Genomic DNA, 15,693 nt, shown 5'->3' with positions numbered 1-15,693 from the left:
ACTTTCATTTCATACGAGGCAGGGTTCTGAGGAGTGCTGCACACGATTAGTTTCTAAATAAATAGAAGTGCCTTCACCTAATAAAGTAAGTTAACATTCATATGTTTCACAGTTTATACTCAAAGAAGAATGATACATATAGTGCGTTTTGCATACAGATTCTATACAGAAGTTCCAAATTCTAGAAGCCACAAATTTAGAGGCAGCTAATTCCTTATAAACCATGCTGCCGTGGAATCTGTCGTATCAACGTGCATACTCTTGAATTAATTATTCTAAATGTCGAAAAAATAAATGCAGGGTTTATGGTTGCCAACACCACACTGATTAAGATGTACGCCATAGCGGTTGACTCCGATATTATTTATGCCCACCTGGGCTTCTTTGACGTGCATCTTAGCTTAGTCATATTTCTCAAATTTGCTCTTCAAGACATGCTGACGATAACAAATTTATTCTGCATCATTTTGGGGAAACAGCAAAAAAAAAAAGGAACGGAAGAAAAAAGTGAGATATGATGGACAAACAGGACAGCGCCTCTCCTGTCCATCTTACTTGTCTTATTTCTTTCGCTCTGTTTTTCCGAAATGAAGCCTGACCAACAAGCTCAAGTTCACATCCTTTTAAATTTTATTGTGCACTGCTGTCCACAAACTTGTGACGTACGCCAGGTTGAAGTGCTTCTCACACCTGTACCCTCCAGGTCCCAGGACTTGGTCTCCATGTTTGAAAGCATCCAACGAACCATGCAGTTCGCGCCTTTCATTGAACATAAAAACTCTGTCTTTGCACATGCAAGACCTGCTGTTGCAGTTTGGTGCGAACCAGTTCTTGCCTACAATCCGTCTCCACCAGGCAACGTCGCAGCTTGAGATGCACACCTCCCTCCCCTCTCTTGCAATTCAGACTGTTTGTCTAAATTTTTAAGCGCTTGCCTAGAACGTGAATGATAGATTGCCCAATTTTGAAGCGAACATTGCTAAACTAAGAGCTTATTGTCTGCCCGCGGCGCTTGTCGTTCACCACTTCCAAGGATCGACACACGCCGTCTGGCCATCTGCTATAGTATGCGGTGCGACTGAACTTTCAGAGTCATTATCGTCTGTTACGGCACCTGAGGGATTTGAATGATCACAGTGAAGGGCAGGAACAGTGAAAAAATTTGTTTTAATTTCTTTCAACGCACTTTGCGTACAGTTAGAATTGCTTACACATTCAAATTTCCTGCTTGTTCAGTCTCTTAACGTGTGCTGCCGTGGAGCGGTGCAGATGTGAAACACCACCAATACTGAGATGCATTTCTCACCAGCGGCCCTTGTGTTGTCAGAGCACCTGATCTTCTTACACCGTGCTGCAAAGCATGTGCCGCCTCAGCTGCTTGTCTCACTCAACTGTATTCTAGTAGACTTTAGAAACAGCATCAACTGAAACAAAGCAGTGGAAGCTCGCATCGCCATAGTCATCAATGGAAATCGTACGTGAATGATAGCAATGCTCGAACGCTTCGCATCTATTTGTACCTTTGAAGCCTTTATTCTTGGATTTATCTCTACGCAGTGCACTGTTTTGGCCACGTGCCTTCATAACCGCGTAGTCGCCATCTATGACTGCTTCGATAGCGACTGCTGTTCCGTCCGCAGTTGGAGCAAACGGTAGTTCTGTTTTGACTCGGTGCGTGCGTCGGCCGCCCACCTTCAGAACCACAAGTTCGCCGTCTCTGATCGCATTGACAGCGGCCGCGGTTTCATCTGCAGCGGTTGCAGCAAACAATAGTTTCGTTTTCACTCAGGGCAAAGCTGTCGAGGACGAAGAACACCGTCTACATCGCCATAGGCGGCGACCTGGTGAAGCTGGCGGAATAATAATCGGGAGGTGCGCGCGGTAGTGAAAAGCGTGTGTCAGATAAAGACGCGTGCCACGGCTGCGCTGTGAAGGAAGTCGCGAGGCCTTTGCCGCTGCGAGTGCTAATCAGTCACAAGATGACAAGAATTGCAGCTTCTGCACTGCTTTTGTCCAAATAGAAACAGGATTGCCTGATTCAATAAATAAAAGCATGTTGGCATAGTAAGGATGACACCTATGGGTCACTTCTGTTAAAACAAACTTCTGATAATACATAACGTTATAAGTGGGTTCAACTGCAGCAGAATTTGTGTGGGTCACTTCTGTTAAAACTAATGTCTGATAATATGAACATATTTTCACCGGCCCTTCGAGTTCGTCTTAATGGGAGTCTACTGAGTCTACAACTCATTATCCTTACTAACTCAATACAGCCTGTAAGGCTTCTGTGCACCTTCCCAGACTTAAAGAGCTATAATTGTCACATAGCACTGCTGCATTTGACAGCGCCAAAACATATTAACTTTTCTTATATGATGTGAAAGCTGGTGATGGTGTGAAACTCTTACTGCATGCGTGAAATGAGGTGTGTGAACACTGGTATGCATAAACTGCATGCAAAAACATACATCGCTCCTCAGTGTCTGTAACAGCCACATAAGTCAATAAAGCAGACACTTAGACTTGGCTACAGCAATCAGCTTGTTACCACTAGTGCGTTTCTCCTCCTCATTCTCATTAACTCGGGATAGAATGTGACCGGTGTAAAGATCACATAAGGTACACCATCTGGCAGATGGGGCAGTGTTGTTATAGACCAACATCATTTTAGATAACAAAGCTCACAGGCACAAGTAGCCATGTCCACCATGAGTCGTTACACATCCTCACACACATGTGAGTGATAACGCCTTCACCACAGAGCAAAATGCACTTACAAAGGTGCAGCTAGTGCTTGATGGACAGTGCAAAGTAAAGGGTAAAAAAGGGTCACAAGGCATTTGCATGCATGAACAAGCTCTGTGAAACAGAAAAATGCAATGCAAAAATGGCGACATCATGCAATGGTTCCACTGATGTGTGACAGATAGTGTAGCTTAAGACAAGACGTAACAGTAGTGTGTGTTTACAGACATGACCTAACACAAGCGTGAATACGTTAAGCAAGAGTTAGACATGAAGTGCTGATGAGTCTATACGGGTGCTTCTGCTGCTTGATGGCAAGCAGTGCACATATTTGCCTGTGCAACATGCTGAACAATAACAGTACATGACTTCATTCTTATCTGCCCATTTCTGTTGCAACACTGAAGCATGTTGCTGCTCCAAATATTGTGCAAGTGTCATGCTCCAATTCGGAAGCATGCTACCACATTCACAAGCAGATTCTTACAGCTGCTCAAACCCGTTCACTATTCTGGCAAATTTTATTTTTGGTTATCTACAATGCCAGTCACCGTGGTGTGTTGCAACGATTTTTGCACTTGCTGTATCAAATAATCACCATGTGCTTTGTCCCCCCCCCCCCTCCCCTTCATATGACTAAACTCTCCTCAGAAAGACCAGCCTGCTTTTTCTCTCTCCCCCTCTCTCTCCATAACTTAGCCAAAGACCATCAGCCCTACATCAGTAAACCCTTACCCCTCTACCCCCCCCCCCCCCCCCAAACCTTTTTTTTTACTATTTTTGCTTTTTCAAAGCCTGCCAATGTGCGCAAGCAACGTGCAAAGCCACTGTTCAATAAAAATATACAGCCAATTTTGGAGGCTTAAAAAAAAAAATAAAGGCGTTTATTAGAAGCAAGTCATACAGAAAAGCTTAAACGTTTTCGTACATTATGGTCATCATTAACTTAAAGTTCATTGTATCAAAGATTGGTCATTATCACGTTAAATGCAGTATGTGGATGAGATTTATGAAGAAAGAAATCAATGAAGCCATGTGCTACTTGCAGACGAGATCCTCTTTCTCCAAAAGAAAAAAAAAACATATCACTTTTCAATATGAGTTATGCTTTTTTTTTTCTCTGCAATTCAGTCAATCAAAGTTGTTCTATGCCAAGCTGATCAATGATCTCGCTGTTATTTTAGGACACGAGGATTTGTTACTGACATCATATATTCAGGTACTGGCCATGGGAAGTTATCACAAAAGCTTTGACACATCCTTAGGAATTCAAAGAACTTTAGAACCACTTATCTGTCCTAACATGATTAAATGTCCAGTCAAAGATATGTATTAAGTCAGTTTTGCAAGTTGTAAGTGATGTGGTACTAGCTAGGTACATGACAATAGCCCTTTACACACCTGGATGCAAGGCAGGGCAATAAGAAATTTTTTTTTCTTCAGGACAGATGGCGCATACAATATAATGCCAAGTGCTCTGACATAGGCACACATAATAATCTTGCGCCAAGTTGTGTACTCACCACAATTCGGTAACTTTGATAGGGGATGATCTTTTGGGAGTGGCTCTGGTGTCATGACATCCAAGCCAGCAGACCGGATTTTTCCGGAAGTCAGGGCCTCATAAAGTGCCTCTTGGTCTACAACTTGGCCCCTAAAAAAGGGGAAGAATGGTGTAACATGTAGTCTTCAAATCAAGTGAGGATGTTCCATACACATTATCGTAAGGCAGGTTAATATAAGTGTTGGCCAACATCTGTGTCGTGCAGCAATGTAAAACCTCCTACGTTACGCCGCCATAATTTTCATGATGTGAGATTTTCACTAAGCTTCAACATACGTGATAAATGTTTAGCAAAAAATGACACCTCAAGCCAGAAATTTAGCAGTTATGAATATATGCATGTGTGTTTTGCTTATTACTATTTGACCTGGGAAATGGTAGGGTTTATAGCTCTGTTAGTTTACTAAAGGAAATGTGGCACATATAAGCAGTAAAATTAAACGACCATACGTATATGCTATTGTACATATGTGGCGACTAAAACCTGGCAAAGCTAGTGAATTAATGCTTGACTATGCCAGCACCAACACTTACAACACAAGCCACAGTGAAGATTATGACTTACAGCTAAAATGGTAACAAAAAGAAAGCCACAAAATTGATGATGGAGAGAAATGACACTACTCACCATGATTTGGCCTATTATATGTAGGAATCAGAGTAGTCAGCATTTATTTGGTCAAGATTGACACACACTCAAAAGCACCTAATTTTCCTAGGTTTGATATTTTTTGGTAGTTATTCTTTGAAAGGCCATTTTTTGTTCTGCCCTTTTTGGCACACCCTCATTCAATATGAGAACCATATTGAAATACAGGGCAACGGGACGGCACAACAGAAAGGACGACGAATACAGGCGCAATATACAGGCCCAATATATGTCAAAATGCCAACTAGCCCAACATTCAACTTATTCAATAAAGTGCTCGAACACAGAGCGGGATAAAGCACATGAAACCTTTCACTGTCACAAAGGATGTCCAGCAAAGCAATTACAGCTTAAATTTATTAAATATACGCGCATATACATTCACCAGTTCTCATGTGAAAGCTGGTAGCAACTTTCCTAGTACTTGCAACTAACAGGCACTGCACTTCATGATGATGCTGAACATTGGGCACAAAAGCAATTTCAGAGCTGCATCCAAGAGACATGGTCATTCAAACCAGTATACTTTCAAGAAAGATAAAGGCAACATCTGCTCTGCAAGCTCCTTTTTCAGAGCATCAAGCAGCTCTTCCTTACTTTTATTTATACACAAACCTCACAGGTTCAAAGATGGAATATTTTGTAAGGGCGTTACATGACATAAACTCTACACATCAAGAGGAACAAATGCATTAGAAAAGCCCTCGTAAATTAGTCAAAAAGTCAATATGGACACAACTGGACAAATGTCCCTCCTCTGGTTATATATATATGGCCACGTTATTTACATGCAAGTAAGGTACTTCCTTAAATAAAAATATAATTTCATATTTAGGCAAAAACAACATGTAAATAATAAGAAAACTAGTTTAGCTGATCTATGTAAACACTTTCCTAATACATTGTATTTTATTAAACCATAGCACCTTTACAAAGCAACTTCTTAAGAACATGGTTAAGATTTACATAGATGCACACATTGAGCTTATCAAAGCAAGAAAGTATTGAAGATAATCAGCTTCATATCTTTACACTCGATCTAGAGAATGGTAATCATGTAGTTCTACAGAAATAAATACTGAGATAGCAGAACCAACCATAAGCGCCGAATACAGGGGGGGGGGGGGGGGGGTGCTCCTGGGCCCAAGCTCGCTCTGGAGTTTCTGGAGGGGCAGAGCCTCCCTGGTGATGCCGAAGCCTATCCTTCCCCCCCCCCCCCAGCCCTAACTGCCCTGCCTGATGTGTCATTACCAGAGTTTTCATTTTTGTTTCATTGCCAGCTTCCAGAAACAGTGGCAGAGGACTACATCTTTGAGTCCTAGCCTACGCACGGATGTTTTAGCATTTATGGTCTCAAACCCTCACGCCAGGGTGCGGGACGTGGCCGCCCAGGTACCGATTTCTAAGTAATCAGTTTGGAAGATTCTGAATGACTCGGCCTTTCACCCGTACCACCATAGCCAGCACCAATGCTTGGAAGATAAGGACCTGCAGAATCGTCTAGATTTCTCGAACTGGGTTCTCACAAAAGCCGATGAGTCACCAGACTTTTTGAGCAACATCATGTGCACAGATGAAGCCAATTTTTGCAGAAACGGCCAGGTAAACTTGCATAATGCAGGCTATTGGAGTGACTCCAATCCACACGGGGCAAAGCGCACTCGGCACCAGTACCAGTGGTCGTTCAATGTGTGGTGCGGAATTTATGCCAGTGCTATAATCAGTCCCACCTTCTTTGATCACACATTGAATGGACAGCATTACGCGGACAAAATTCTTGAAGGAGTGGTGGATCAGTTTCTCAGCGAAGTCCCGCTGTCACTTCTTGCACTTCTGTGGTATCAGCAAGATACCAGCCAGCACACACTAGCAGCCGAGCACAAAACTGGCTGGATGCAACTTTTCATGCGCAATAGATTGGAAGGAATGGGCCTGTAAATTGCCCGGCTAGGTCACGTACCTCTCTCCACTCGATTTCATTCTTTGGGGTTATGTGAAAGATCGTGCTTACATGAGCGAGACTGACGTCGGATTAGTTCAAGGCAAGGATAACGGATATCTGCCATAGAATTCCAGCGTCGGTCACTAAGAAAGCCACTGAAGATGTGATAAAGCGGATTCAGTACTGCGTAGCTGCAGAAGAGGACCTATTCGAATACATCCTCTAGGTGGCAGGTGGTGTTCAATGGCGCTTATGAATTCACAGATATAGTAAGGGCCCACTAATATCTCATTTCTATTTTTTTGTGTGTGTGTGTGCGTGTGTGTGCAGATTGCCAATTCGGCTCATTTAGAAGTGGTACATTTACTTTTTAAAATGCATAGCTTCTGATTTTTCTTTAAACGTGGGTCACTTCCTGGTCTGTTTATTTTGCTTTTATTTTTTGCCATATGAAGCTGTTTTTGCAGCACGTATACACTCTCATGAAAAATAAAACCGTTACTTTAATTTGGCTTTGGTCCGACGCACATTTCTGGCATGAAGTATAGCTCAACGCGCACTATTTCGATGCGATGATCAGAGCGGCGCTTCAACCGTGTAATCAAGGGGCTTTTGTTATCAACATGATCAGTCGGCCCTGAGAGACGGATAAGTGTGACTTAGAAATGAGAGGAAGGAATAGCTGCAAAGGCACGAAACCTGCTGTTGGTGCTTCTTCCGCACCATTATCAAGGTGACGCGCTGTCTCTTCCGGTTTGCGACAGGCAAAGCAGTTGCTTTCAATCAGCATATTTGAGGGAGCTTGCTTTATGATGCGGGTGGGAATGCAGTCACGTGGTATTTTTCATATTTCGTGGGGTTTCTTTGCCAGTCAGAAAAAAAATAGTACGCAATGAGTACCTTACTGAAGATACCACAGTTAGATGTCATTTGGGTCAATTGGTCACTTCCGTGAACCACTATTCGAGGTGACATGAAGTTTAAGTGCAACTGTTATTAACACCTCTATATATATGTGTGTGTGTGTGTGTGTGTGTGTGTGTATGTGTGTGTGTATGTATATATATATATATATATATATATATATATATACACACATACATGGGGTTTGGAAAGCTGGTCAGCCCCCCCCCCCCCCCCTGCCCCTGGGAAAATGAAAACTTTCCGCCTACGGAACCAACTGATAATAAAACTTGTCAGTGATAGCATTGACCCCCAAGCTCTGGAAGAATGATCAATGGTAGGAACATTGTAAACAATAAGCTAACTGAGCATGAAAATTTTGCATTTAATGTCAAAATTTGGCATACCTGCTAATGTTGATAAATGATGCTGTACTCTTCATCATGCTGAAGGCCTGTTTATTGAACATTCCTTTTGTTTCAGGTGTCAGGGCACAACAGACTACCACATAGTCAGACTGTCTCAGCAATTCCTCCAATGTTGTGAATTGAGCACCCATTGTCTCCGCTGTTCCGAAGGGTAAGAAAAAAAAAACAAGAAAGAAATGTAGGCCAATATGATTTCTGAACAAAACTAGGTCATAGGAACACTGAAGGCAGTCACAAATAGGTTTACAAGCACTTGGCATTGCAATGTGTGTCACTGATGGAAGAAGAGTAAATTTCTGAGCGTTTCATTTCAACAAGAGGCACAGCAGACTTCGAAGACAAATGTGCCCCGCAACCATCAGTCCACACGGCGGCGGAGAAACATGACACAGAACCACTACCTACTACAGAAGCAAAACCTTCAAACACCACAAAGTTCTCGTGCGGTAGCTCGTGCGTCTCAAAGAGTTAGTTGGCGTTCGGCAGACATTAATGTTGCAGTGGTTGTTTCATTGCCCAATTCCATAGAGAACACAGCCGGTAACTGGCACATCCATAGTGATAGTACAGATGACTAAACATGTACACACACTTTTTATATGCATGCTTTCCTGTGTAGAGCCCCGTCAGGCGATGAAGCAGTTTCCACGAAAAGAAAGTCTGTGGAAGACTTCAAGAAAAATCACTCTTGAGATAAAATTAAACCAGACTGGGATGAAAACTTATATTTCATGATGTAATTGTAATCAGATGCGAAATGCTACCCCTGGGATGCTTTATGATGAAGTATCTTATCTCTGATATTGTCAGAGATAAGATATGACAACAATATTTCATGCAGCAGTCTCTTAAGTGAAAGTGACTGCCCAATACGTTGACTTAATAATTGACTGCAGCTTTATTGTGTTCAATCGAGGTTGCATGCACAACGGCTGATGAATAAATTTTACAATCGCACAAAGGCAGGTCTACATGTTTATTATATTTTGCATATATTACCCTCCCCTATGTAACCAACACCTCCAACCTTTACACCACCCTCAAAGAAAGCGGGGGAAAATCTGCACTTAATTTCTTACATTTTTGGTGCGGATTAAAACAACAAAAATGTAGTATGTACTCAACTTCTGTGCGGAATTTTGTAGCATACAAGGAGAGGAAATGACTGAGAGCCTACATGTAGGCCACAAGTACAGCTCAGTAAAAACTATGTTGAACACCTTGAATTCTGAAACAAGGCTTGAAATGATCACACCATAGCAGAACTTTAAGTGCTCATTAACTGGCACTGAATTTTTGTTGAACACTCACCTGCTGTCTTGTGCGACCTTGAATGGTATAGGAACCGTGACACCTTAAATGCCTTTAGCCTTTCAAGGATTCCAAATCCTGAAGTCAGAATGACAAGAGATAAATTTTTCAGGCAAGAAGGGACAGAGAGAGAGCTGTTTAAAAGGTGCAACATGACATGCTCACATGTGCAGTCGAAACTAAATGAAATATGCTGCCATATGCTTTGGATCTGCCTCATTTACTGCTTTTTATAAACCACAAAAGACAACTAAAAGGCATTCTTCGATAAACACAATGCAATGTATTTAATACAAGATTTTCCACTCTTCTACAAACCGTGCTCTCACCTTCTTTATTTCACAGAATATGTTTAAAAGGGCTCTGAACCACTTTTTAATGAATTGGAGAAATGCATTCTAAGTTAAAATAGGCTATTTCAGGAATGCTTTGCCAAAAAAGTTCTTCAATACATTCAGCAGAAGCGGAGTTATTGGCACTCAAATTTCCCCAACGCGGTGCTCCAACTCCTTCAAAGATTTGCACTGTGAAGGCTAAAGTGGAGCGGGGCATGCCCACCCCGCTCCGCCTACTGAACATCACTGTGGCACACAGTTCAAATTTGATTTTGGATATTAATGTAGATGCCGCTACTTCTTTGGCACCTACGAAGCACCAAACGTAAGCCATACGCAGTTGTCCTCGTAAGCCAGAGTGCACTCAGCCAGTGGACTCGTCCCGGCACCCCGTGGCAGCTGTGGTGTCTACGCTGTGTTATGACTCAACACGGCCAAGGGCATTAATTAGACATTTGCCACGAGGCAACCCCACCTATCCATCAGCGCCTATCCAGAAGTCAACGCAGCGTTGACACCAACAGCACCAACTCGTGTTTTGTGCGTTGGGGGCATGTTAAAGATCCCCTGGTGGTCAAAATTAATCCAGAGTCCGCCACTTAGGTGTGCCTCCTAATCAAATCATAGTTTTGGCACGTAAAACCCCAGAACTCAACTCAAAAATGCCCATTTGCCCAAATAATTACTGCTTTTATCGCCATACACACAAACATGAAATGTAAATAGCATGAAATTGCGCTTGCTTGCGGCCTTGCGCGGCACTGAAAGATTGCTGGCATCTGTGTAGTAAAACAGAGAAGAGCAAAATAACCATGATTTTAAAACACTGGTACTGCAGCCGTCTATGCAGTAGAAAAAACAAACAAAGTGAATGTGCCGAGTTAGTCCAAATCGCTTTAAAAACGAGATAATTTCTGTTGACGAGTTGAGCTCCTCTGAAGCAAAATTAATCAGGATCACGTCGAGCTCATACAAAACACTTCAGGGGTTAACTCCAACTGTTGAGTTTATTGGCTGATAGTCATTATTGGCACCAGTGCCATTCTTGAATATGTGCACTGGATAGAGAAATGAATGGTAGTAAACAGTGCACAAAACTTGCCTATGCTGCCCATGCCAACTATTCCAACAGTTGACCCTCTGATCTCAGAGCCACACATCCATGTCGGGTTCATTGCAGCCTTGGCCCATTCTCCACTACAAGGATAAAAAAAAGAATATCTTTTTAAACAGTCAAAAGTGACAGTTGCATGCTTTCATGGCCAATATGAATGAGCCGACAAATGCGCAAGATTTTCTGCAGTTACAGATTACACTTTCTTTTAATAAGGAAATACACCAGTAAGCAATGACACCATTCCAAAATGAAACTACAGACTGTCATGAATGATTAGTATGTGACATCAGAACTGTATATAACTTAAAATGTTAATAGGTTTTAGCACAAAGAAACGCACAGCACAAGAGAAGGCACACAGGACACAGCACTACTAACAACTTATGCTTTACTGCACTTGGTCACAGTATATATAGCAACGTACAATAAAAGATGGAAAGGGAGTGTAATGTTACCACAGCAGCACAGATCACCGAACAGCGTAATAAGGCACCATGACCGTGACAAGAACAGTATCTCCTCTGACAACACAACACAAGGGCAGCTCACACAATCGTTGTTTCTGTTCATTTCAAATGTCTCTACAATGTCCACTGTCAGTTGATCAGAATGCCCGCCCATCACTCTAATCTTTTTAAACAAAGGTTTGCAGCCACAATGCATGCGGTGTGCAGCAAGATGACCAGTTACTGCCAGCTTATCAACATTGTTTGAGTGCTCTCGTAAGTAATCGTTGAGACATCTGTCAGTCTGTCCCAAATATTTTTTCCCGCATGACAATGTAATAATGCAGTAAACTACACCTTTCACATAAAGGACAACAAACTGTTCGTGATGATTTGTATCACAAGCATTGCGTTTCTGCTTGGGATTATTAATTTTCGCGCATAAGTTAGAAAGTTTATGTGGGGCAGAAAAGACAACGTCCACTCCAACTCTTCCTGCAATCTTCTTGAGATTGTGGCCGACTTTATGTAGATAAGGCACTACGACCACATTTTTACTTCTGCATGGTTTCAAGGCAGCACCAGGACTATTAGCTCTGCTTTTTCTTAACGTGCTGCCAGCCACTGCAATCAGCAACTGCAAAGGGTAGCCAGCTGCACGGAGTGGCGAAACCTGGTTATCGAAACTTCTTTGCACAAGGTGCTGGCAGGACTTCAGAAGTGCATCTTTAAAAAGGTTGATGATGCCCCTCTTAACTAATTTCGAGTGCGCAGATGCGTTTGGAAGAAGGGCTTCTTTCCTCTTGGCTCATAACACCAACATGTATGGGTGCTTAAAACATGAAGGGTAAGGTCTAAGAACCTAATTTGTCCATCAACAGACTCTTCACATGTTTGTGTGAGAGGTTTTAGGCATTCGCAGAAAACGGAGCAGACTGTCAATGTGGCAACCACGATGCAATCACTGTCACATTTTAATATCAACAAATAGTCATTATCCACATGTCTGAATACATTTGCAACCGCTGTTGTTTCCACATATATATACTGTGACCAAGTGCAATGAAGCATCAGTTGTTAGTGGTGCTACGTGCTGTGTGCATTCTCTTGTGTTATGCATTTCTTTGCGCTAAAAACTATTAACATGCAATACCAGGGTGTCTACCAAGTTTTCCAAATTCCCCGAGTTTTCCTGGTTTTCCCTGAGTGCCTTTGCAAAATTCCCTGAGTGATGCAGAACTATGTTTTATGCCAAGACGGGCTGAAACCATATTGCCTGATGCTGTCACTCTCTAGTAAGCACATGAAAAAAAAAAGCACTTAATCCAATTTGAATACTAAGGAGTAGTGCTTATGTTATTCAAAAAGAGAATAGAAGGCAGGGGTTAGTAAAATGCACAACAAATAAAATGTTTTCGAAAAAAATAGCAAATCGAGCCGGACATTCTCAAATACAAATAAAAAGGAGATGCATAAAGAAGCAAATATTTTCGAATGTGAGCTATTTCTATCAACTGATAGCAAGATAGCAAGCTCAGCGGTATGAGGCCTGAACTTTGTCACAATTGAGATTCTCTCTCAACAGCTCGTAAGTCAACCTCAAGTGTCCTGACATACTCTCAGCGTGTGCACGACACTTCAGTGTTGTGTTTCACTGCTTTAAAGAGTTTATTTTGGTTTGGATGAGGGACACCTGCATATCGGCATCAGCCAACACTTTGTTTTTTGAGCTCAAGTTCCTTAAGAACGGCAGCAGCATGTTTCCTTTCCCGTTCATTGCTCAATGCATAGGTCCTTTCTGTTCTTGTTCTCCTTCTGCCACTTGTTCGCCCCACGGACAATTTGAAGCATCTTCTTGGTCAGTTGCACAGTCCACGTCCGATTTCTCGAACTCCCTAGGGGCCGCGAAAACATCCGAAAAATCGGCCAGTTGGATAAAATAAATGCATTTCATTTACTGCCCTTAAGGGCTCAAACCGCCACAGGCGCATTCGAAAACGCTCTGAAGGCCTGTCGGTACACATATTAGGCATATTGGTGCTCGTACTGTGACAGGAAATACCGGGTGCACGCGTGCATACTTAAGGAATACATACTGTGTCCCGTGGCAATAGCCCCTTCCCACGCTTGTTATGCTTCACCACAATACTTTTGCGTTTGCATCACCAAGTAACATTTCTGAACAGAGGTGAAGATGACTGTCAGGAACCGGCTTTATGCGACGCACCGTGCTTTCCAAGCTTCTAAGCCAATCACGAGGACCAAAAAGGCAGAGTTGGTGCCATTTCTGACAGCAGCGAATTTCTTCAATGAAAAACACGGCACCGAACGGCAAGAAGCTTAATAGCGAACGTTGAAGCAGCTAGGTCTAGCGTTGCTGCAGTGGTGGCTACAGCTGCCAGCGCATCTGCATGCGAGAGAACCGGTTCGAGGCGCCGAGGTAATCAAAACGGCAGCGGTGGTGGCTTTGATTAATGCCGTTTCGGACCTGTGGTCACAGCAAAAAACGTCCGGAAAATCAGACGGCGAAGATGTATTGCGTCCGAAATTTCAGACGTTCTGATACATTGACTCTAGGGGGTCAGTGGTGGTGCCACAAAGCCGTCCAAATAATCGGGCATCCGGAAAGTGGGTCATTGTCTGTACACTGGCAACTCCTCCAGCCGACGACAGGGCGTCAAAGACGATTCATTACAATTCATGTCTTACTCGAGCCAGCATTATCGCAACTTTTGAACCTTTAAATAAAATTACAGCTAATTTTCCTTTACAAAGGCACAAATTCCCCGAGTTTTCCCTGAGTTTTTCCAAACTACTCAAAATCCCTGAGAATTCCCGGTTTTCCCGGATGGTAGACACCCTGAATACCAACTAGCCCACCAGTCTGTTTTGTTACAATTGAAATGTTTTTGCACATATTATTTCTGTGCAGAGATAACAGCTAAGTGTGCAGCAATGAATTAGTAGAAGGAGAAATCAACTTATAATAGCTATGCAGGTGCTTAACATTACATACCATACCTCATCATATGATATCATACGATGTCATACATCATATGATAAAAGGTGGTAACACACTTCACAAAAAAAATTCAGAGCCCTTACACAATGTGAAGATGGAAGACCAGCGAAGCTGCACTGCTCAAAAGCTATATGAAGTTCTATATGGTGGTTATGCTATATTGGTTGAATAAAGGCACAAACACATAACTTCATTGTTTGTTCCAGCTTTTATTTTGTATGTTTGTATTTTTCTTTCTTTTAATCTTTATTTTTGTTTACTTTATACATATACACTGACGTTTCGACACGCATCGTCATACACTAGGGTTTGAGCAACAGTGTTCATCACTCCGGCGTATTATTTTTGTCAACATCGTAACTCTGTTATTTGTTTCGTCTTTTTGTTCCCTATTTTTCTTTTTTTACGACAAATGCACGAGCAGTGGCACTAGCACATCTGCGTGATTGGCGCTGAGGATTGTAAGTGTCTTTTTGAAAAAGTTCCACATTTTTTTCAAAAATTGTAGTTTAAGGGTGCGTTACAGGTCTCCGAGTTCACAGGGTTATGTGCCACTGACCTTGGACCCTTTCTGCACTATCACCAGGCTTGTGATTATTTGTTTTTGTCAACATCTCGGACACATTTTTTTACAGATCCTAGTCGTGGACAGCTTCGCTCTAATAATTCTGTGACCAAAGTTTTATATAAATCTTTGCACTGAAAAATTTTCACTGTGACGCAACTTCTAAACTTGGCTTGCTCTGTGTGTCCATGTGTCCTTTCCATTATGACACTGTAATATAATCCTTTCCATTATGCCCACAGGTTATCGCCATTCCACTCACCACTCCACTAACATTATCATTGGGATCGGCTGGTCATGAATGGTGAATGATAAGAAAGGAATCTCTACAATACACTGACCCATATCTGTGATTCAGTAACAATGGCATTCTGCTGCTGAGCACGAGGTCACTGGTTCGATTCCAGGCTGTTGCGACTGCAACATCCGTGTACCTAAATTTAGGTGCATATTATGGAACTCCAGACAGTCAAAATTATTCCAGCGTCGTTCACTAAAGCATATCTCGTAGTGCAGGACAGCAACACAGCATCTCTAATAGCTATTAGACATGAAATTTATGGTCATCTAAAAGCAGATGTTTCAGAAACATGAATACCTTGAATTACTAATGCTTGGACGTCAAGCACATGTATGAAATTGTATTTATCACAGCACTACATT

The 15,693-nt window shown here is 42.2% G+C and overlaps 1 protein-coding gene across 5 annotated transcripts in view; it reads right to left on the bottom strand.

The window, feature by feature from the left end:
* Positions 1 to 15,693, bottom strand: part of LOC126547738 (glyoxylate reductase/hydroxypyruvate reductase) — a 53,730-nt gene that overhangs the window by 13,041 nt on the left and 24,996 nt on the right. For 4 of the 5 annotated variants that reach the window (XM_055063212.2, XM_055063213.2, XM_050195708.3 and 1 more), the window contains 4 exons: positions 10,983 to 11,077; positions 9,546 to 9,623; positions 8,214 to 8,373; positions 4,272 to 4,402 (listed from right to left, as the gene is read on the bottom strand). In XM_055063212.2, the coding sequence (XP_054919187.1) occupies positions 4,272 to 4,402; positions 8,214 to 8,373; positions 9,546 to 9,623; positions 10,983 to 11,077 (464 nt within the window). Of the gene's footprint in view, positions 1 to 1,306; positions 1,425 to 4,271; positions 4,403 to 8,213; positions 8,374 to 9,545; positions 9,624 to 10,982; positions 11,078 to 15,693 lie in introns of all 5 variants that reach the window. The other variant, XR_008609142.2, reaches the window with a different exon arrangement.

The sequence above is a fragment of the Dermacentor andersoni genome, chromosome 1, assembly GCF_023375885.2.
Source record: "Dermacentor andersoni chromosome 1, qqDerAnde1_hic_scaffold, whole genome shotgun sequence".
NCBI classification, from domain to species: domain Eukaryota; kingdom Metazoa; phylum Arthropoda; class Arachnida; order Ixodida; family Ixodidae; genus Dermacentor; species Dermacentor andersoni.
This window is presented reverse-complemented; position numbering and strand designations above follow the sequence as displayed.